Consider the following 24,310-nt stretch of genomic DNA (forward strand, 5'->3'; position numbering starts at 1 on the left):
CGATCGGGGGCCAGGAAACACTTTTCAGGTTTCCTGGCCCCCAACCGCAGCACAGCTGTGATCGGGGGCCAGGAAACAGTTTCAGGAAGGCCTCGTAAGAAAGGGGAGAGTCTCCCCTTTCTTACGAGGCCTTCTGAAAGTGTTTCCTGGCCCCCGATCGCAGGCCAGGAAACACCACTAGACACCAGGGATTTCTCTTGGGGGGGGGGGGGGGGGGTGGGGTCGGCTGTGACGAATGGTATGTGACAAGGTGTTTTTTTAGTGTCTTGAAAGAACGTGCTGATTGAGGGAAGAAGCGCAGGTAAGGTGGCCTCTACTGTTGCACGTATCTCACACACGCCCACACTACCTCCCTGGTGCGGGTCACGACCAGTGACCGACACCAGGGAGGGGATTAATAAATCCTCGGGTGCGTCACACCAGAGGATTATTATTATTTTTTTTAATCCCTGGGAGACACGGAAGCTCTTCCGTTTCTCCCCCCGCACCCCAGCCGCCCCGTTACAATGTTGATTTCCCCATCGGAGCAGGAAGCAGCCTTGCAGCCGCTTCCTGCTCCGATGGGGAAAACGGCCACAAACGGCCTTCCCCACGTTCAGTTTCAGGAAGGCCTCGTAAGAAAGGGGAGACTCTCCCCTTTCTTACAAGGCCTTCCTGAAAGTGTCTCCTGGCCTCCGATTGCAGCTGTGCTGCGATCGGGGGCCAGGAAACACTTTTCAGGTTTCCTGGCCCCCGACCGCAGCACAGCTGTGATCGGGGGCCAGGAAACAGTTTCAGGAAGGCCTCGTAAGAAAGGGGAGAGTCTCCCCTTTCTTACGAGGCCTTCTGAAAGTGTTTCCTGGCCCCCGATCGCAGGCCAGGAAACACCACTAGACACCAGTGATTTCTCTTGGGGGGGGGGGGGGAGGTCGGCTGTGACGAATGGTATGTGACAAGGTGTTTTTTGAGTGTCTTGAAAGAACGTGCTGATTGAGGGAAGAAGCGCAGGTAAGGTGGCCTCTACTGTTGCACGTATCTCACACACACCATCGATTTTGTGACTGTCTACGTAGGCTAGTGTTTTAGAGCAAGAGTTTAGCCAATAGCAGAGATGGCATCTTCATGGATGACTGCTGCCGTCACTCGGGTTATAGAGGACAGCTCTGACATAGGATCAGAGACTGAGACATCGGATACTGAGACAGAATCTGAGGGATAGGACAATGGCGCAGACTCTGGGAGTGATTTTTCAGTCGGAGGAGTCCCATTCGATAACTCCTCTTCCAGTACATTATGAGGGAGGTGATGAGGACAGTCCTGCTGTCCCTTCGCAAGCAGTCTGTGCAACTGGGTAATAGTGGGTTAGCCCAACCCAGAGAGCAGGAGAATGCGGCGGCAAGCAGAGAGAGAGTGCTCTCTTGGGAGCTCCCCAATTTAGTTCAGCCCCAAATTCCACCGCCCAAATCGTATTGTGGAGACATCAAAATTATCTATCGCAAAACAAACTGGTTTGTAAGGCAGGCACCTGTGTTTTTGGTACTGGGTTCGGCGGCCATATAGTGAAACACACTAAACCCAAACATTTCTGGAAACTAGACATTCGGGGGAGTCCACAGAGGTGTGACTTGTGTGGATTCCCCAAAGTTTTCTTACCCAGAATACCCTGCAAAGCTGAAATGTTGAATAAAAAATCTATTTTTCTCGCATTTCTGTCACACAAACTACAGGAATATGCTGGGATCCACAAAATTCCTACCACCCAGTGATTCCTCACCTGTCCTGATAAAAATACTACCCCACTGGAGTGCCTAGACCTAGTGCCTGCATCAGGAATGGATCACCCCAGGGTCAACAGCTGCCTCATGTAAGGACCAACATTGACCGTTGTGTGATCTATTCTTGTCGCGGGCACCAGGCCTACCCACACAAGTGAGGTATCATTTTTATCGGGAGACTTGGGGGAACGCTGGGTGGAAGGAAATTTGTGGCTCCTCTCAGATTCCAGAACTTTCTGTCACCGAAATGTGAGGAAAACTTGTTTTTTAGCCACATTTTGAGGTTTGCAAAGGATTCTGGGTAACAGAACCTGGTCAGAGCCCCACAAGTCACCCCATCTTGGATTCCCCTAGGTCTCTAGTTTTCAAAAATGCACAGGTTTGGTAGGTTTCCCTAGGTGCCGGCTGAGCTAGAGGCCAAAATCTACAGGTAGGCACTTAGCAAAAAACAGCTCCGTTTTCTGTCAAAAAATGGGATGTGTCCACGTTGTGTTTTGGGGCATTTCCTGTCGTGGGCGATAGGCCTACCCAAACAAGTGAGGTATCATTTGTATCGGGCGACTTGGGGGAACGCTGGGTGGAAGGAAATGTGTGGCTCCTCTCAGATTCCAGAACTTTCTGTCACCGAAATGTGAGGAAAACGTGTTTTTTAGCCACATTTTGAGGTTTGCAAAGGATTCTGGGTAACAGAACCTGGTCAGAGCCCCACAAGTCACCCCATCTTGGATTCCCCTAGGTCTCTAGTTTTCTAAAATGCACAGGTCTGGTAGGTTTCCCTAGGTGCCGGCTGAGCTAGAGGCCAAAATCTACAGGTAGGCACTTAGCAAAAAACAGCTCTGTTTTCTGTCAAAAAATGGGATGTGTCCACGTTGTGTTTTGGGGCTTTTCCTGTCGCGGGCGCTAGGCCTACCCACACAAGTGAGGTATCATTTTCATCGGGAGACTTGGGGGAACATAGAATAGCAAAGCAAGTGTTACTGCCCCTTATCTTTCTCTACATTCTTTCCTTCCAAATATAAGAGAGTGTGTAAAAAATACATCTATTTGAGAAATGCCCTGCAATTCACATGCTAGTATGGGCACCCCGGAATTCAGAGATGTGCAAATAACCACTGCTCCTCAAAACCTTATCTTGAGCCCATTTTGGAAATGCAAAGGTTTTCTTGATACCTATTTTTCACTCTTCATATTGCAGCAAATGAATTGCTGTATACCCAGTGTAGAATGAAAACCAACTGCAGGGTGCAGCTCATTTATTGGCTCTGGGTACCTAGGGTTCTTGATGAACGTACAAGCCCTTTATATCCCCGCAACCAGAAGAGTCCAGCAGACATAACGGTATATTGCTTTAAAAAATCTGACATCGCAGGAAAAAGTTACAGAGTAAAACAAAGAAAAATGGCTGTTGTTTTCAGCTCAATTTCAATATTTTTTAATTTCAGCTGTTATTTTCTGTAGGAAAACCTTGTAGGATCTACACAAATGACCCCTTGCTGAATTCAGAATTTTGTCTAGTTTTCAGAAATGTTTAGCTTTCCGGGATCCATCATTGGTTTCACACCCATTCCTCTCACTAACTGGAAGGAGGCTGAAAGCACCAAAAATAGTCAAAATGGGGTATGTCCCAGTAAAATGCCAAATGTGTGTTGAAAAATGTGGTTTTCTGATTCAAGTTTGCCCGTTCCTGAAAGGTGGAAAGATGGTGATTTTAGCACCAGAAACCCTTTGTTGATGCCATTTTCAGGGAAAAAACCACCAGCCTTCTTCGGCAGCCCTTTTTCCCCATTCTTTTTGGAAAAAACGAATTTTTCACTGTATTTTGGCTAATTTCTTGGTCTCCTCCAGGGGAAACCACAAACTCTGGGTACCATTAGAATCCCTAGGATGTTGGAAAAAAAGGATGCAAATTTGGCGTGGATAGCTTATGTGGACAAAAAGTTAAGAAGGCCTAAGCGCGAACTACCCCAAATAGCCAAAAAAGGGCTCAGCACGGAGGGGTGGGGGGGGGGGACGGCCCAGCAGCTAAGGGTTTAACAGGTATCACTGCTTCCACTCCTTGCTTTTCAAACAATATTTTTTCTTTTGTGTGAAGTACACCGTTAGACTGCATGCGTTTTTGAGCGGTTTCCTTGCACAAGTATCTCCCTCTGCATCTCCTCCAAGACCCCATGTTGATTTTGCTATCCTCAACCCTTCCACATGTTTCTTCGTTGTTCCCTCCTCCATTCCCCATGTTGTTTCTGGTTCCCCCACCTGTCCATTTAAGACACACAAAAAACGGTTTTGCAAATTTAATTTTCTTTTTAGTTAATGCCCCAACTAGTCAGATCTGTAACTGAAAAGAAAACAAAAAGACCCCACGTAATTTTGTAGGCATGCACATGCAGGGTGCTGCCTCAAATACTTTTTTTTTTTTTTTTTACTGCACTGAATCACAGCAGCTGGATGTGGATGCTATGCTGCGTGGCTAAAACCAAGTGACAAAGCCAACAGGTCACAGAGGCAAGAACAATGCTTGTTAGGTACGCCCTAAAGACAGCTTTAGCTGTCTTGCTATCCTTATATTTTCCCAAAAATATAATACAAAAATAAATACGTATGTAGGGGCTCCCAATCAACACTTTCACCATTGGTCTGTCGACATGCCAGTCAAATTATACTCACTCCCACCCAAGCAGAAGGTATAGATCAACAGACCAGCCAACTTCTGCCATTGGATGCTTTCAATCCGAGTGCCTGCATTATTCCCTTGCAAATGTACACATACACATGAAAAACAGTTCCCCATGAACAGAACATGTTGGAACTTGCACTTTCCAATGACTGATAGTCATTACGTGTAGTAGGGGTTCATCAACTATTTTCATAACTCTCAATACATTTATTGTAAATTACAATGTTCATTCCTCATCGACTTTTGGTATATTTATCCTACAGAAAATGAGCACTAGTCATTAGAGTAGCTAGAGTGTATATGCAGATTTCTAGACTGAAGCCACACCCTCTCCGGTTTGGAATTGGCATTTTAACCACTTGCATTAAACCTAAGAGAGACCTTTAGTAACTACCTGTGGTACTGCAGTTAAAGGAATGTTTCTGCATCACTACTCAGATTGCATGGAAAAAAGTCCATTGTCTGCATCGGCATACAGAAAACAACCACCCACCTAAATATAAACAGCCTAAATAAGCTAAGTGCACTTGTACTTACCAGTGAATAAAAGTTCCTAAATGTATAGTTGGGTGTGATCACAAACAATAATGAAAATCAAGAAATGTATGGAAATTTGTAATTGTGACTCATTATTATAAACCAGCTTTGGTACATGATTAATCCTATGGAAAATAATCACAAATGATTTGAATAGCAAACGTGTATGCAATTATATGTATTAAAGAAACACCCCCTCAGATTGGTGCAGATCATTTGAAGCAGTTGCACCTGACTTAAGGTTAACACATAATAACAACTAGTAGAAGTGCAGCTTTATGAAAATATACCAATGCTTTTGCACTTGACTTGTGAGGGACACCTAATAACGACAGGTAAAACTGCACCTTAATGCACAAATTTGCTTTTGCATTTGACTTGTGAGGCACACCTGGTAATGACTGTGGAACTGCAGCTTCATGCAAGAATTTCAATGCTTTTGCATTAGACTTGTGATGGACACCTAGTAATGGCTAGTGGAACTGCAGGTTCATGTAATAATTTCAATGCTTTGGCATTTGACTTGTGGGGAACACCTAGTAATGACTGTGGAACTGCAGCTTCATGCAAGAAATTCAATATGTTGGCATTAGATTTGTGAGGGACACCGGTTCTGACTTGAGAGGGACACCTAGAAATGACTACTGGAACTGTGGCTTCAATTAGGAATTGGAAGGCTTCTGCATTTGACTTGAGCAGGGCATCTAGCAAGGAATGTTGGAACAGAAGCTTCACAAAAGAATTTCAACACTTTTGCATTCAACTTTTGAGGGACACCGAGTAACAAGCAGTGGAAATGCAGCTTAATGGAAGAATTTCAATGCTTTTGCATGTGACTCAAGAGGTCCCTCTAGTAGCCACCAGTGGAACTGCACCTTCATGTTAGAATGTCAATGTGTTTGTGTTTGACTTGGGAAAGATACCTAGTAGTGACTAGTGGAACTGCAGCTTCATGAAATAATTTCAATGCTTTTGCATCTGACTTAAGAGTGAGTTCCAGTAACGCCTTGAGGAACTGCAGTTCTGGGAAAGAGAAAGAATAAAAGGACCCTTCACCAAATATCTTTATCTATTGCCTTGCATTTTGCCTTCTCCTATCACATCCCTTAGTATGAGGCAGTTGACATTTTGCTGGGATGTAAATATAGAGCAACTAAAAAAAAATCCCTTTCTTGACGATACAGTTGAAGGTACTTGACTTATCCAGTGACTGCTAGTACCTAGGTTGTCTTCACAAGTGTTCCATAGTAATCAAGACATTCACTGAAATTTACAATATTGATTCATCAGCATATACCAGCATCACCATAGTTACTTATCCTATTGAAAGGAAGCGCAATTTATCAGAGTAGGAAAAGTGGATATGTTGTTATGTTGAAGCCCCGCCCTCTCAACTTTGTGAAGTTGATTTGAAGCAGTTGCATCTTACTCAAAGAGACATTTAGTAACAATGTGACTTATTGCAGCTCTATGACAGACGGGTTAAGTAGTTGCATCTGAATTGAGAGGGACATCTAGTAAAGTTTTGAAAGGCTGCAGTCTTGTTTAAGGCTTTATGCTGTTTCTTCAGACTTGAGAAGGGCATTTAATAATTGTTGAGGTACTGTAGCTCTGTAAAAGGCCAGACCGACTGGCTTTGCCACTGCTTGTTTCACTGTATTGTTTACCTCCTTTTCTGTGTGAGGCGTCTCCCTTCTGTAGACCAGTCTGGGCTTTGTTTTCCTGGGCTGAAGACTGGGATAATTACAATATTTCCACTCTGTCCTTTACCGCATATTGTGTGTGGATATTTGGACCCCTTTAAACATACTCTGCGTCAGGCACAAGTCTAGCCTTATGCTTTCCACCAATGATAGTTATGGCAGGTGCTATGCGTCCACCCCGATGGTGGGTCTAAAGGCAAGCCAGTCTACTGCCTTGCTTGTCCAGCTGCCAGCCACGCTGTCTGCAATTCATTTTCATGGCTTGTTAAGTTATAAATTATGTTTCTATTATTTTCCTCTGCTATTAATACTAAACTGCTGCTCAATACTGCAAAGAGGCTTAAAGATTCAAACCTTTTTAGGGTAGAGCCTGCGTTGCATGCGCTCGCGCATGCGTATCGCAGCGAGACGCTTTAGTTAATAGAAAAGGGCTCGGAGCCCTGTCAACGTCACGTCAGTGTGTTTCATTGGTTCGTGGGCTTGCCTAGTAAAATCTGCTTGCTTTCATTAGTGGAAGGCATGCACACGTCATGCCTTTTCCAGTGGTTAGCCCTCCTCGAGCGCAGCGACCAAGTACAGAAAACATGCGAGGCTCGCTGTTTTCTGTCGGATCGTGGACTACTTTTTCTCTATTTTCCTAGCGCGATTTCGCTTGGCAGAAGTCGAGCGCTTTACACAGTTAATTTCACTTTTTCAGTTACGTACATAAAAGCACTTTTGCCGATAGATGAAAGTCGGGTTAGGAGTTTACAACGCGATCAGCTCTAACATGAGCAAACGCGAGACCCGTTGCATTGCAAATGCTTGTTTAGCAATGTCACTGCATCTTTTCATGTTTCACAGTGAGACATTATTGAAGCTCCCCTCTCCCTCTAGAATGGGTGCTATCAAACGATTACCTGTGCAATGTAAGAGTCACAGTGTAAAACAGACAGGCTATGGATGCCTTAATTATTATTTGTAACCTTAAGCCATTTTTATCATGGAAACATGGCTCTCTGATGATTGTAAACCAATTTTTAACTAGCTGGTCCTTCCTAATGAAAATGTCACTTACCCAGTGTACATCTGTTCGTGGCATCAGTCGCAGTAGATTCGCATGTTTTGCAATAGCTCGCCATCTGGTGTTGGGCCGGAGTGTTACAAGTTGTTTTTCTTCGAAGAAGTCTTTCGAGTCACGGGACCGAGTGACTCCTCCTTTTGTCTCCATTGCGCATGGGCATCGACTCCATCTTCGATTGTTTTTCCCCGCAGAGGGTGAGGTAGGAGTTGAATTGTAGTAATAGTGCCCATGCAATGGAGTGACTAAGTATGCACCTATTTAAGGTTGAGATGATACATATATAAATAATTGAAGGTAACTTCCAAACTGCTACAGGCTCCCGGGGAGGCGGGTGGGCACATGCGAATCTACTGCAACTGATGCCACGAACAGATGTACACTGGGTAAGTGATATTTTCAGTTCGATGGCATCTGTCGCTGTAGATACGCATGTTTTGCATAGACTAGTAAGCAGTTATCTCCCCTAAAGCGGTGGATCAGCCTGTAGGAGTGGAAGTAGTCTGAAATAATGTTCTTAATACGGCTTGACCTACTGTGGCTTGTTGTGCGGATAACACGTCTACACAGTAGTGCTTGGTGAATGTGTGAGGCGTAGACCATGTGGCTGCCTTACATATTTCTTGCATTGGGATGTTTCCTAGAAAGGCCATGGTAGCACCCTTCTTTCTGGTTGAGTGTGCCCTTGGTGTAATGGGCAGCTGTCGTTTAGCTTTAAGGTAGCAGATTTGGATGCATTTAACTATCCATCTGGCTATACCTTGTTTTGATATTGGGTTTCCTGCATGAGGTTTTTGAAATGCAATAAATAGTTGTTTAGTCTTTCTGATGTTTTTTGTTCTGTCAATGTAATACATCAATGCTCTTTTGACATCTAATGTATGTAGTGCCCTTTCAGCTACGGTATCTGGCTGTGGAAAGAACACTGGAAGTTCCACTGTTTGATTTAGATGGAACGGTGAAATAACCTTTGGCAAAAATTTAGGATTGGTCCTTAGGACGACCTTATTCTTGTGTAGTTGTATAAAAGGTTCCTGTATTGTAAACGCCTGAATCTCGCTTACTCTTCTTAGGGAAGTAATGGCGATGAGAAATGCCACCTTCCAGGTTAGGAACTGTATGTCGCAGGAGTGCATGGGTTCAAAAGGTGGACCCATAAGTCTAGTTAGGACAACATTTAGGTTCCATGAAGGAACAGGTGGTGTTCTTGGTGGTATAATTCTCCTAAGGCCCTCCATGAATGCTTTAATGACTGGTATCTTATATAGGGAAGTTGAATAGGTAGTCTGCAGGTATGCAGATATTGCTGCAAGGTGTATTTTAATGGAAGAGAAAGCTAGGTTAGATTTTTGTAAGTGAAGCAAGTAACCCACTACTTGTTCTGGAGTTGTGTGTAATGGTTGTATTTGATTAATATGGCAGTAGCAAACAAACCTCTTCCATTTACTTGCATAGCAGTGCCTGGTGGATGGCCTTCTGGCTTGTTTTATGACTTCCATACATTCTTGGGTAAGTTGTAAGTGCCCGAATTCTAGGATTTCAGGAGCCAGATTGCTAGATTCAGCGATGCTGGATCTGGGTGTCTGATCTTTTGGTTGTGCTGTGTCAACAGATCTGGCCTGTTGGGCAATTTGATGCAGGGTACTACTGATAGGTCTAGCAGCGTTGTGTACCAGGGTTGCCTTGCCCAAGTTGGTGCTATCAATATGAGTTTGAGTTTGTTTTGACTGAGTTTGTTTACCAGGTAAGGAAGGAGAGGGAGAGGAGGAAAAGCGTAAGCAAATATCCCTGACCAGTTCATCCATAGGGCATTGCCTTGGGACTGTTTGTGTGGGTATCTGGATGCGAAGTTTTGGCATTTTGCGTTCTCCCTTGTCGCAAACAAGTCTATCTGAGGTGTTCCCCAGAGTTTGAAATAAGTGTTCAGAATTTGGGGGTGAATTTCCCATTCGTGGACCTGTTGGTGATCTCAAGAGAGATTGTCTGCGAGTTGATTTTGGATCCCTGGTATAAATTGTGCTATTAGGCGAATTTGGTTGTGAATTGCCCAACGCCAAATCTTTTGTGCTAGCAGGCTTAACTGCGTGGAGTGCGTCCCCCCTTGCTTGTTTAGATAATACATTGTTGTCATGTTGTCTGTTTTGACGAGAATGTATTTGTGAACTATTATTGGTTGGAAAGCTTTCAGTGCTTGAAAAACTGCTAGAAGTTCTAGGTGATTTATATGCAGTTTTGTTTGATGTATGTTCCATTGTCCTTGTATGCTGTGTTGATCGAGGTGTGCTCCCCACCCTGTCATGGAAGCATCTGTTGTTATTACGTATTGTGGCACTGGGTCTTGGAAAGGCCGCCCTTTGTTTAAATTTATGTTGTTCCACCACAGAAGCGAGAGGTAAGTTTGGCGGTCTATTAACACCAGATCTAGAAGGTGACCCTGTGCTTGTGACCATTGTGATGCTAGGCACTGTTGTAAGGGCCTCATGTGCAGTCTTGCGTTTGGGACAATGGCTATGCATGAAGACATCATGCCTAGGAGTTGTAGTACCATCTTTGCGTGTATCCTTTGTGTTGGATACATGCGTTGTATGATGGTGTTGAAATTTCGAATTCTTTGTGGACTTGGAGTGGCTACTCCTTTTGATGTGTCTATTATGGCTCCCAGGTATTGTTGTACCTTGCGCGGCAGAATTTTGGATTTTGTGAAATTGACGGTGAACCCTAGTTTGAAGAGGGTTTGTATGATATGATTTGTGTGATTTGAGCACTGTCTTAACGAATGGGCCTTGATTAGCCAGTCGTCTAGATATGGGAACACATGTATTTGCTGCCTTCTTATGTGTGCAGCGACTACCGCTAGACATTTGGTAAAGACCCTTGGTGCGGTTGTTAATCCGAAAGGCAGTACCTTGAATTGGTAATGTATTCCCTTGAATACAAACCTTAGGTATTTCCTGTGCGATGGGTGTATTGGTATATGGAAATAAGCATCCTTGAGGTCTAAAGTTGCCATGTAGTTGTGTAGTTTTAGCAATGGCAATACTTCTTATAGTGTGACCATGTGAAAGTGGTCTGATTTGATGAAAGTGTTCACTACTCTGAGGTCTAGGATTGGTCTCAGCGTTTTGTCCTTCTTTGGTATCAGAAAGTACAGTGAGTAAACTCCTGTGTTTATTTGTGTGTTTGGCACTAATTCGATTGCATTCTTTTGCAATAGTGCCTGCACTTCTATCTCCAGGAGATTGGAATGGTGTGTTGTCAAATTTTGTGCTTTTGGTGGTATGTTTGGAGGGAATTGTAGAAATTCTATGCAATAGCCATGTTGGATAATTGCTAGAACCCAAGTGTCTGTAGTGATTTCCTCCCATGCTTTGTAATAATGACTTATTCTTCCCCCCACTGGTGTTGTGTGGAGGGGGTGAGTGACATGTGAGTCACTGTTTAGTAGTAGGGGTTTTGGGGCTCTGAAATCTTCCTCTATTCCTAGGGAATTGCCCTCCTCTATATTGTCCCCGAAAACCTCCTCTATACTGTCCCTGGTAACTGGACGGTGTTGCTTGTGAGGTGCTGGCTTGTGTGCTCTGACCCCGAAACCCCCCTCGAAAGGGTGGTTTACGGAATGTGCTGTAATTCCCTCTGCTCTGCGGGGAGTAGAGTGCGCCCATGGCTTTGGCAGTGTCCGTATCTTTTTTGAGTTTCTCAATCGCTGTGTCCACTTCTGGACCGAACAGTTCTTTTTCGTTAAACGGCATATTGAGAACTGCTTGTTGAATCTCTGGTTTAAATCCAGACGTTCGGAGCCATGCATGCCTTCTGATAGTTACAGATGTATTAATTGTCCGTGCAGCTGTATCTGCAGCGTCCATGGAGGAGCAGATCTGGTTGTTGGAAATGGTCTGTCCCTCCTCAACCACTTGTTTTGCCCTATTTTGTAAGTCCTTGGGCAGATGTTCAATGAGATGTTGCATCTCGTCCCAGTGGGCTCTGTCATAGCGCGCAAGTAGTGCCTGGGAGTTCGCGATGCGCCACTGGTTTGCAGCTTGTGCTGCGACTCTCTTACCAGCTGCATCGAACTTGCGGCTTTCTTTATCTGGGGGTGGTGCATCTCCAGATGTGTGTGAGTTGGCCCTTTTCCTAGCTGCTCCTACAACGACAGAGTCTGGTGGCAGCTGTGTAGTGATGAAAGCCGGGTCTGTAGGAGGCGCCTTATACTTTTTTTCCACCCTTGGTGTGATTGCCCTACTTTTGACCGGCTCCTTAAAGATTTCTTTTGCGTGCCGGAGCATACCAGGGAGCATAGGCAGGCTTTGGTATGAGCTGTGGGTGGAGGAGAGTGTGTTGAATAAAAAATCATCCTCGACCTGTTCTGAGTGGAGGCTTACGTTGTGAAATTGTGCTGCTCTAGCCACCACTTGAGAATACGCGGTGCTGTCCTCTGGTGGAGATGGCTTCGTAGGGTATGCCTCTGGACTGTTATCTGACACTGGGGCGTCGTATAGGTCCCATGCGTCTTGATCTTGGTCACCCTGGCTTATGGTGGTGTGAGCTGGGGAGTGTGATGGAGTTTGTGCTGGTGAGACGTTAATCACGTGCGGAGGAGAGGGTGGTGGGGTAACTCTTTTCACCACTTTTGGTTGTGGTGTCTGTTCAGTTAGGAACTCCAACCTTCTCTTTCTTCTAATGGGGGGAAGGGTGCTTATTTTTCCTGTCCCCTGCTGTATGAAAATACGCTTTTGCGTATGGTCCACATCAGTTGATTGTAGCTCTTCCTCAAACCTATGCTTTTGCATTTGGGAGGTTAGCGAGTGCTCTTCTGTATAAGAGCCTGAAGCTGGGTCGCTTGCAGTTTGTTTCGGCACCGAAACCCTGTCTGCGTGTTTTTTCGGCTCCGAGGTGACTTTTTTCTTTTTCGGGGCCGAAACCTCTCGGCGTCGATCTTCTTCGGTGCCGCTGTCTCGGCGTCGAGCCGTGTCCACACCGGCATCTCGGTGTCGAGGCTTGTCTCCAGCACTTTCTCGGTCCCGAGAAGGCTGCGTGCCGGTGTCTCGACCGGAGTCGGACGATCTCAGCACCCGTTTGGCCCTTTTTCGGTGCCGACGTTCGGTCACCGAATTTATGGGTGGAGCCATGGCCTGATGGCAGTGGCGTCCCCTGGGCCTTGTAAATCTTCCTCTGTGTGGTTTTCGACGTCTTACTCACGGTTTGTGTATCGTCGAATCCTTCGGAGTCCGATTCTTGGATCGAGAAGGTACCTTCCTCTTCTTGTTCCTCGAACTCTCGGTGGGCTGTCGGCGCGGATGCCATCTGAAGTCTTCTGGCTCGACGGTCTCGGAGTGTTTTTTCGGGACCGGAACGCACGACAGGCCTCGCAGGTGTCTTCACTGTGCTCGGGTGACAGGCACAGGTTACAGACCAAGTGTTGGTCTGTATAGGGGTATTTATTGCGGCATTTGGGGCAGAAACGGAATGGGGTCCGTTCCATCGGCGTTCTTCAGCACGCGGTCGGGCCGACCAGGCCCCGACGGGGGATCGAAAAACTACCCCGAAGGGCACCGGAGCTCTTCGATCTTCGATGCGGTGTTGAATCTAACTACGCCGATCCCGAACGCAACAATACCGACGAAAATCTTCCGAAATTAGCTATCTTTCCGTTCCGAAACTCGGAGCGACAGGAACACGTCCGAACCCGATGGCGGAAAAAAAACAATCGAAGATGGAGTCGACGCCCATGCGCAATGGAGACAAAAGGAGGAGTCACTCGGTCCCGTGACTCGAAAGACTTCTTCGAAGAAAAACAATTAGTAACACTCCGGCCCAACACCAGATGGCGAGCTATTGCAAAACATGCGTATCTACAGCGACAGATGCCATCGAACTTATATTTTTTAGCAGCACCGGACAGCCCAGTGCGACGATTGGGTAGCTGTAATTTGTAATACTGAGATTAACCTACACCATAGCATGTTTAATCAGTTTAGTGGGGCAGATACTCTTTTTGTAGAATTAGACAGATAGAAGCGTGGTCTGTATTGTTATCTACCGCCCTTCACAATAATCCATGGTTATAAAAGCTAATTTCAGAGATTCAAGTATATTATTCCTAGTAATCTGTATTGGGTACTTTAAGGTGTGGTCTGAACAGGTACTGAAAGCTAAAACTAAAGTATTACTCCATTCGATGCACTCTGTAGCACTGCTCAAGGCAGTCCTTGGACATGCACATGAAGCCGGCCAGAGACTGAACCTCATATTTACACAGTCATGCTGGATTAATGTCTGTATAGTATGGTATGAATGCAGTATGACCTCTGATTTTATAGTACGGTATGGCCTGTTGTAGTATAGTAGGGTATGCAATGACTTGCCATTTTATAATATATTTTATAATATAGCATGGCATGTATTACTTTTCATTGCATAGTACGTAAGGTAATAAAATACAGACCTGAAGCCTAAAAAGCATGATTCCTATATTCAAATACACAGGACAGCCAAGGAAGTCTGTTTCCTCAGCAAACCTTCTCTGGACCACCAGTAAGAAGAGACCTCATGATGGCTAATGCCGCCTAGGTCAAATAACAGTCCATAGCATAACGTGTGACACTTGAGGCATAAGTCAGGTGCCCAAGCAAAAGCTACAATATACAACCAGCACCCTTACTCTTGTGCTAATTGAGAAATTCACCCTTATTTCCCTTCTTACAGACGATGCTGACTAAGCACTGGTCAAACTCAAACACACACCTATGTACCTGGGGAAAAGGCTGAGAGACTACTAGCATACTAGTTGCTACTAGGGGAATCCCAATCAGTGAATGCAGCCACACAAGGTAAGTCAGTGGTGTTACAAATGAACGCAATCAAAACTGCTGAAGAGTTTGCCACGTATTATGGAACCCTATACAGTGCCAATGATCAGATCAGGCCATGATGGAAGATATTCAGATATTCAAAACTTCCATCCTTATCCTCCGAAGGCAGACGTCTCTGGGAAGGCAAAATCATGCCAGACAAACATCAGAAACAATTATACTATTACTAATGTTACCATCCTCGGTTAAGGCGGCTTCCCAGAGAAAATCTATCAAACTGGTAAGGAATTCTAATCCCAATACTATAGTCAGCCTTTAAGGAAGCAGAACGCACGGGCTCCTTACAACTCTTGTCCAATAAAGCGATGAGCTCACTTATTCCAAATGAGGTAAAAGACACTCTAGAATGTAGTAGTTACCACTCCATTTCTTTAACAGATATAGCGGTGAAAATCTTAGCCAAAATTCTAACTGGCAGATCATGCAAGATTATCCCCTCCATAATACATAAGTCACAAAGTATGATACATAAGTGGGATGTGTGCTTGGTGCTCCTCCTGTAATGGCTTGAGAACGCTTGCCCAATTAATATGGCAGACCTGTGACTACCCAGTGATTCGGGGTTGGCATCGCTGGACCCGGAGAAAGCCTCTGACCGTGTGGAGTGAGGGTTCCTCTTCGGAACAATGGGAGGTTGGGCCTAGGCCAAAATAAGGTCAAATGACTATCAAAATCTGACTGTGCAAGTCAACTGCAGAGGCTTTCTCGAACACCCATTCCCAAGTAGCAGAGGCAAGTGTTGGAGACACCTACTGTATTTTCTATTGCTAACTGGACCACTCCCTGCAGCAATCTAACAGTCAGATCAAACAGCTGGTATATACTGCATCCTCTGCAGTACAGTGGCATAAAGGCCATGCTCATCATCTGGAAGCAGACACAAACAATTGGGAATCGAACTTTACCTGCACACACAAGCAGCCAACTGCTGCAACAAAGGAATTAAACGCGCAAAAAAACAATACAGTGACCGAACTGGAATTCCAAAGGTATTTTACTCATAGACAATCGTTAAGGTGGATGAATGTCTGACGTGTCACCTTCTGCGAGCAAGTGATATAGAAAATCAGAGATCATAGAACAATATTTCATCAGATCTGGAGCTCCTTTCTAAAAATTGCAGAAACACCATATATGCTGCACCTGCTCCCACACAGGCTGGCAAACCAAAATATGCCATACTGCTATGATGAATGAATTGCCAAATACCTGCCAAGCTACTGATGAGCTTCTTCAGAACACCTTGAATGCTACAAGGAATTCAGAACGGCGGCCTCTTTGATTCTTGGTCCATCCCCTGTTTCATTGATTTGGGATGCAGTGAATCCAAGACACTACAAAAGTTGACACATACACAAAGCCCCTGACATTCTCTCAAACAGATCAGATTCCTTATTTGACCCCCTCACTAGTATTTACTCATAGAAGCATACCTAAAGGCTACCATTACTTGTATTTACCCCCGACTAGGGGCTTCACCCCAAAACGTTCCCACAGCACACCCCCTCACAGAAAACTAACTGATCTACCGAGAGCTATGCGAAGCATAATTTTAATAACGTTATAACTGCTGAGTATTAAACAGTAAGTATTGTATGGTTTATGTAAATGCTCAATTAAAACATGACTGCAAAACAGGAAAATTACATTTGATTGCCAAACTTTTGCTGGGTATATGCATTGAGTGGAAAAAGTCCTCCATTCCTTGCATCTCTGGCCCATCTCTTGGCCATGCCTACCTTGTGCTATGTCAAGACACTGCATAGACAACATCCAGTAGTAATAGGCGGCATCATTGAATCTGCTTTCCACGACAGCGTTGTGAGTGAGCTGCTCCAGGACCTTGACAGCTTCGTCCTGCCTGCCAGCCTTGTGAAAAGCTACAAAGAGAACCAATTCAGGAGTCAACATTGAAGCTATTAAGTAAAATCAGTAGGAGAGTAAAATCTTGCAAGTGATATAACAAAGAGGATATATTGAGGAGATGAAAATTGGGTGGATCTGGATGTTATGTACAGTACAGGCAAAATCAAGATTTTGTTCATCCACAGATTACTCTAATCCAAAAGAAAAGTCATTTGGATTAAAAAGCAGACCGTCATCAACGGAACAGCATTGTGGATAAACATCTTTAAAAAGAATACGTGGGACGATGCAAGTCATATGTGAGCCACCTTCTACAGCTGCAGACTCACCTCTACATCTCGACAGTTTACAACTATCCATCCATCCACTGGATATTCTAAGGAGTCCTCCTCTCCATATAGTGCTGTGCGGAACAGCCAACTCTAAAAACCTACCCAAATCCTAAACATGCATCAGGCATAAACTCAGACTGGGTCATCAGAATATTTCTTCTTTTATTTGCAATCTGCAGCACATCACACTAACAAAATGTAAGGTAACAAACCAAGCCTAGAACACAACATGACTAGCTAAAATGTGCAAAGGACAATACACATACCTTTTGGATAGCTAACAAAGGTCAATGCTATTTTTATAGTTATGAAATATTAAAGATGGAAATATGCAGGACTGCATGGGAGGGCTGGGAGTTCTATACATGACAAATGGCAATAACACCACCACCAATTATTAAAAGATAGAGGACCATAGATTTTACATATTACAAATACAGCTCTCCAAGATGGGGTACAATCATGGAGGGAAATCACTTTATGAGATCAGTAACCTTTCAATGTGAGCCTACGGTTCACAGATTATAGCATGGCTGAAAATGCACACAGAATGTTAGGCTCTTGCAAGCATCCTTGTCCACAGTATCTTGTGATGCTGCTGATGAGCTTGAAGCCTGAACCACATTTGTCTTAGAAATGGACTGTATAAACACACTTCTTGTACAGCCTCTAAAGAGTTCCATTAGGGGCAATGCCCAGTGGCTGTGTCGCTGATTGTAAACTTAGACACCTCAGTTCTAATCCCGGCTTGAACACATAAGCAAAGCTTTACGTTATTCCGGGTAAAAATCACTTGATTCTCCTGTGTCAAAAAAGTGCAGCTATGCAAACTGTAATGTAAGTGTTCTGAGCCCAGACGTGAATCATCTACCAAGCTCCCCTGATGCGCGTCACTCTATTGCTGTCCAGTTATGATCACACCATATCAAAGCATCTCATGCTTGCACACAAAGATGATGGGGACCTTTCACATCGACATCAGGAACACACCACAGATGCCAACAGGAAGCATGAAGCTAATCAGATGGGCAAGACAACAAATGAAAAGTAGCGAAGGACAGGATCAGGAAACTAAAATTACTCACACTCTGTGTATCAAACCGATGCAGCATCACCTCAGTATACTGAGGGATCTGATTGGGGCATTCAATAGTTGTCTGGACTAAAACTCCTTGATGTCAGAAAAGATAAACAGTGGACGTGATGCAAGTGTCAACCTTGTCAGCATAGCATTTAGTACCAAACGTTTCTAATGTCTCTTTATTCAGGTAGAAAAAAAAATGTGAAAGAAGGTATTGTCTTATGGAGCCAAGATTGGAACGCAGGTCAGACCAAAGTCACCAAAGTCACCAACGAAGTGACCAGACCACGTCTCCCATGGCTTATAGGAAACAGGAGATTCTCTAACGTTCACACATCTATGGAGCAGAGGCAGATTACATCATACATGCATTCCTGGCATGGGACTGCGTTCAGCCCATCGGGCTTTTTCATGTTGCTTGATGGTAACTATTGGAAAGTGTGACTCGCCAAACCTTGCGAGGGACTCCTTGGCCTCTCTGCAGGTCACTACATGCTACATCATAACATTCTGGTGAAACAAAGGAAAGAACGGATCAACATTTCTGGTGACACTGCACTACAGCAGACCAACTCTTTGCGCTAAACTCCCATCAGACAGATCAGAATGTCGCCACCCAAATCATTCAGGCTACAAGTTTCATGGCGCATGCCTAAGGGTTCATCAACCTCACCCTGGTTATTAAACATACACATTTTTCATACTATGCAGTGGTACTGGTTATCGGGTAGCACATGTACCATTTCAGATGTATGAGGAGAATGCTCCAGTTTATTGTCACCAGCAAAGTAAAACAGGAAGCCTGACCACCATTAAACATGGTCTGGAAGAGGTTTACTACCAATTAATCAATCAATCAATCAACTGAGATTTGTAGGGCACGACTAATCATCCGAGAGGGTATCCAGGCGCTTGACTCTAGCTGCTAAATACTACGGAATAAAAGAAGCCACTCCGGCCCTAATGGGACCCAAACAGTGGTGCTGGGAGAGGGTGATGCCGGGGAAGCCTATAGCCATCCCCCCCAGACAGACACAATGCAGGCACTGAACCTGGGCACAGACTTTAAAATGTGCATAACTTCACACTCCCAAACAGGTATAGTGATCAAAAGTATCGACTCAAGTATCCATCCTTTAAAACATCACACCTGTGGTGATTTCATTTCCGTATGCCCTGGTGCCACTGCACTTGCTAGACTAATAACATACCACCCTGCCCCCCTTATCTTTGTGAACAATTTTACCCATCACCCAGGCGTATTACTTTGTTGACAAACGTTTGAAATGAGAAGGTGCATTGACCAGAAACACAACATCTCACCTTTCTGGGCTTCCTCAAAGCGGTCATTCTCCGCCAACCACTGCGCATAGGGCACGAAGACATCATCTTTAAATTCGGGATACTTCTCCACTAAGGTGAAGGCCTGCAAGGGAAGATATTATTGTTAATCGTGCAACCACAACACCATAACACACACAAATGCATTCCATGAACATTACTAGATTAGTCTGCCCTGCTCAGATATGTTAGAGTGTAGTCCTCTCCGGGCTGGTGCTTTCTTTTGACAGAATAACACAAATATACAAGCATTTTAGTCAATTTGGAACTAAACGGCTGGTGTTGTCCTTTTTCCATAAGCACCCTACAGGCGGAGCATATTCATGGCCAGTACGGGAGAATTTGAAGACCAGTATAAACAATATAAACTTCAAAAGCCCTCCAAGGATGTAAACGCATTTCGTCTGCATGTTTATTTATTCTGCCTGCCTCATTGAATGCTATTTGTTTTATCAATGGCCTCCTCTGCTTCCATTTGCTCCTTCTCCAGTGTTGCAGACCAGCTTCTTCATCAGGGTTCACCCTACTGCTCACCTCATCTTTGGGGTGCATGTCTGCGATCACGTCACGCCAGAGCTGGAAACTTTTCACTGACCTCTCTAGTTGTACTTGCACACATGCAGGTGAAGTTGTCCAACTGGAGCATGGGCCATTACTCAACCTATCCCTCCCCAGCAGTAAATCAGTCCGAGGTTTTTGGTGGCATGAGTGGGGTGCAGGTGTGTTCTCAAAATTGTCCTCTCCCTGGAACGTGATGAATTATATACAAAGTGAAGATTCCAACATTGTACCATGATTCTTGCTTCCTAACAGTGATAATCCAATAGAATCAGTAAAACAATTCAGTTATCGCTTTAGTGAGGCAGTCCCATGAGTCCAAGGGATTGCGTCGACGTGTTGACCAATATCGAACCAATGGGCCTCATCAGGGCCAGTCATTGGGCCACCCACAGCACCTCACTAGTGAGGCCTTCAACAGTCCACTAGTGAGGCCTCCAACAGTCCAGTAGTGAGGCCTTTGAGGCCTTCAACAGTCCACTAGTGAGGCCTTTGAGGCCTTCAACAGTCCACTAGTGAGGCCTTTGAGGCCTTCAACAGTCCACTAGTGAGGCCTTTGAGGCCTTCAACAGTCCACTAGTGAGGCCTTCAACAGTCCGTGCATCCATGTTCTTTTTGACTAAGTGATAAGTTATGGTAGCCATTTAGAGCGCAAGGAGACAATTTCACAGGCCCCAAAACCATACTGACTGATTCCGAGGAGGGCACTGTTCTGCTTAAGAATCGGTTCATGTGAGTATTTTGTGGACAGGTGAGGTTCTAGAGTGAATCTATTTTAGCAAGAAACCAGGCAAAAGTTAAACTGTAACAGGGTTTCAAATGTGCAGCTCTGGGGCGCCTCCAAGGACTTTGCCCTCTAACTGGAACTACCATTTTTGATCCACGCAGAATACTGGTGTATATGATGCCATCTATGTCCATGAACCCCAAATGTAAACCCAAACAGCTCAAAAATTCTTATGTGGGAGAGAAGGGCTTGTGTTTGGAGGTGAAAGGATTCTACCTGGTGATGGTTGCATGATTTGGGTCTTTACGAAAGGCACAGATAACAAAGGCCAGCTCTAGGATCGTATCTCCCCTGTAGCACATTGGCACTCGTCTCTACTCTGCCAAGGAGGCAGCAGCCACTTTACCATGGCCGAGGAAGTCGGGTTTTAGTGCAATACAAAAAGTACATTTAGCACATCAAATGGGTTCATGTATGCCAATCAGTATTGGGCACCAGTGCTGGGTCATCTAGGCCCATACTCCGGCTGCATTCCTACTCTGCCCCTCCCTTCCCACCCTCCACCGCTCCACTTGTGCTCCATCACCATGTTTGTTAGGCAAAGCAAACAACACTTTAAAATGCAAAAAAAGAGAAAGTAGGGCTCTGGCTGTTTGTCCAAGCCGGCAGGAAGAGGTTGGGCCGTAGGAGAAGGAACAAAGAAAACGTGAGATAGGTGCTTTAAGTGGGGGGAAAAAGAACGAGTTACTTACCTTCGGTAACGACTTTTCTGGTGGATACATTAGCTACCAGTGGATTCCTCACCTAATGAATACTCCCATGGCGCCAGCATTCGACGGAAATCTTCTTACTAGTCTCTGCACGTCGACGAGGACGTCACTCTAGCCCACGCGACGCCGTCTGACGTCATACAGGCAATAAGAGGTCCTCGACGACGTGCGGATGTCAGTACCAATCATTTTTTACGTGCATGAGAACAACCAGGCAATGCAATGAAAGAGCAAGGCAACATCCCATTACATTGTAAAAATACACAACATTGCATGAATAACTGTAAATCTTTTATATATATATATAACTCTCTCTTTTTAAAATATATATATACACATCAAGTATATACACAAAGATATATACATATATACATATATATAAATATAATATATACAACATCTATTGCACCCTCAAAGACCAAGAGGAGCGTACTCAAGGATTACTTGGTAAGACCAGAAAGGCAACGGGGAGGCGGGTGGGACCGTGAGGAATCCACAGGTAGCTAATGTATCCACCAGAAAAGTCGTTACCGAAGGTAAGTAACTCGTTCTTCTGATGGATACAACTACCTGTGGATTCCTCACCTAATGAATAGAGTCCCAAAGCAGTACCACGCCCGGCGGTGGGTGCCTAAATGGTCAAACCAAGAAATCCTGCAGCACTGACCGTGCAAAATGGCCGTCCCTTCTAACATCAGAATCCAAACAGTAATGTTTTGCAAAAGTGTGAAGGGACGACCAAGTTGCGGCCTTGCAGATGTCGACCACAGGAACACCTCTGGCCAAGGCCAAAGTGGCCGACTTAGCTCTGGTGGAATGAGCTCTAATGCCCTCAGGAGGATCCTTCTTTGCCAAAGAGTAACAGATTTTAATGCAAAGAACAACCCACCTGGATAGTGTTCTCTTGTGGACTGCCTTTCCTCTCCTCTTGCCCACGTATCCAATAAACAGCTGATCCTCCAGCCTGAAATCCTTTGTTCTATCAATAAAGAAGCTCAACGCTCTCTTTGGGTCCAGACGGTGCAGTCTTTCTTCCTCTTTGGAAGGATGAGGCGGAGGATAGAACGTGGACAAAGTAATTGCCTGAGCCAAATGGAAGGGTGAAACAACCTTCGGGAGGAAAGCAGCCTTGGTCCTCAACACCACCTTATCCCCATAAAAAGTTGTATAAGGGGGCTTTACTGATAAGGCCTGCAACTCACTCACTCTCCTTGCTGATGTTATAGCTATCAGGAAGACTGTTTGTAAAACCAAATACCTTAAGGGGCAAGAATGCATAGGTTCAAAAGGGGACCCCATAAGGAAAGTCAGGACCAAGGACAAATCCCATTGCGGCATAACGAATGGCTTTGGAGGATATTTATTTAGAAGACCTTTCAGGAATCTAATAACAATAGGGGATTTAAATAAAGATGGTTGGTCTGGAAGACATATGAAGGCTGACAAGGCCGATAAATAACCCTTAATGGTAGCCACTGCACAACCTTTCTGCGCTAGAGACAGAGCAAAAGACAAAACGTCCGATAGATGAGAATGCAAAGGATCAATCTGCCTCTCTCCACACCATGCAACAAATTTAGACCATCTGTTAGCGTAGATAGATTTAGTGGAGTGTCGCCTGGCCGCTAATATAACATCCACTACCTCAGGCGGGAGAGAGAAGGAACTCAGGTTGCCCCGTTCAATCTCCAGGCATGTAGGTGCAAACTCTGGAGGTTGGGGTGTAGAACCTGCCCCTGCGACTGCGAGAGGAGGTCTGCCCTGAAAGGGAGACGGAGCGGAGGGCACATTGAGAGTTGGAGAAGGTCGGAGTACCATACCCTCCTTAGCCAATCCGGAGCTGTTAGGATGACTAGAGCCCGGTCCTGGCGAACCTTCCTCAATACTCGAGGAATCAAGGGTATGGGAGGAAACGCGTAAAAGCAACTGGCCGCACCAGGTTATTTGAAACGCGTCCCCCAACGCTCCCTGCATCGGATACTGGAGGCTGCAGAACAACGGACAATTCGCGTTCTCTCGAGTGGCAAACAGATCTACCCGAGGAAACCCCCACCTCTGGAAGATTAAACGGACTTGATCTGGATGGAGACGCCACTCGTGGTCTGCCGAGAAATGGCGACTGAGACTGTCCGCACGCACGTTCAAGACTCCGGCCAGATGGTTTGCTATCAAGCAAATCTAATGGTCCTTTGCCCAGGACCATAGTCGAAGAGCTTCTCTGCAGAGAGGTACGACCCCACTCCTCCCTGCTTGTTTATGTACCACATCGTGGTAGTATTGTCCGTTAGGACCTGTACCGACTGACCACGAAGGGAAGGGAGGAAGGCCTTGAGAGCCAGACGTACAGCCCGTAACTCTAACAGATTGATGTGAAACATCTGTTCCTCTGGAGACCAAAGGCCTTTGATCTCCAGATCCCCCAGATGAGCTCCCCACCCTAGAGTGGAAGCATCCGTTATGACTGTGGCCACTGGTGGCAACTGCTGGAACGGCTTTCCTTGTGAAAGATTGTTGCTTGCAATCCACCACTTCAAATCCACAGCAGCATCTCTGGAGATCTTGACAGTACCCTCTAGATCCCCTTTGTGTTGAGACCACTGCCTTCGGAGGCACCACTGAAGAGCCCTCATGTGCCAGCGAGCATGCGTGACCAACAGAATGCAGGAGGCAAAAAGACCGAGCAGACGAAGGACCTTGAGGACTGGAATTACCGCTCCATTTTGAAACATTGGAACCAAATCCTGAATATCTTGAATCCGCTGAGGCGGAGGAAAGGCCCGACCCAATGTTGTATCCAGTACTGCCCCTATGAACAGGAGGCGCTGAGAGGGCTCTAGGTGAGATTTGGGCTCGTTCACCGAAAAACCCAGGTCGAACAACAACTGGGTTGTTGACTGCAGATGATGCGACACAAGCTCCGGGTACTTGGCTTTGATCAACCAGTCGTCCAAGTAAGGGAATACTGCTATCCCCTTCCTTCTGAGTTCTGCCGCAACCACCGACATCACCTTCGTGAAGACTCGAGGTGCTGAAGTAAG

At 45.3% G+C, this 24,310-nt stretch overlaps 1 protein-coding gene across 1 annotated transcript in view; it reads right to left on the reverse strand.

Moving 5' to 3' along the window:
* The window catches only part of IFT122 (intraflagellar transport 122), a 251,801-nt gene that overhangs the window by 68,133 nt on the left and 159,358 nt on the right, over positions 1-24,310 (reverse strand). The window contains exons 20-21 of the mRNA XM_069206316.1: positions 19,200-19,302; positions 16,337-16,477 (exon numbers count right to left, since the gene is read on the reverse strand). Coding sequence (XP_069062417.1) covers positions 16,337-16,477; positions 19,200-19,302 — 244 coding nt within the window. The remainder of the gene's footprint in view (positions 1-16,336; positions 16,478-19,199; positions 19,303-24,310) is intronic.

Source organism: Pleurodeles waltl, chromosome 9 (assembly GCF_031143425.1).
Source record: "Pleurodeles waltl isolate 20211129_DDA chromosome 9, aPleWal1.hap1.20221129, whole genome shotgun sequence".
Taxonomy (NCBI): Eukaryota; Metazoa; Chordata; class Amphibia; order Caudata; family Salamandridae; genus Pleurodeles; species Pleurodeles waltl.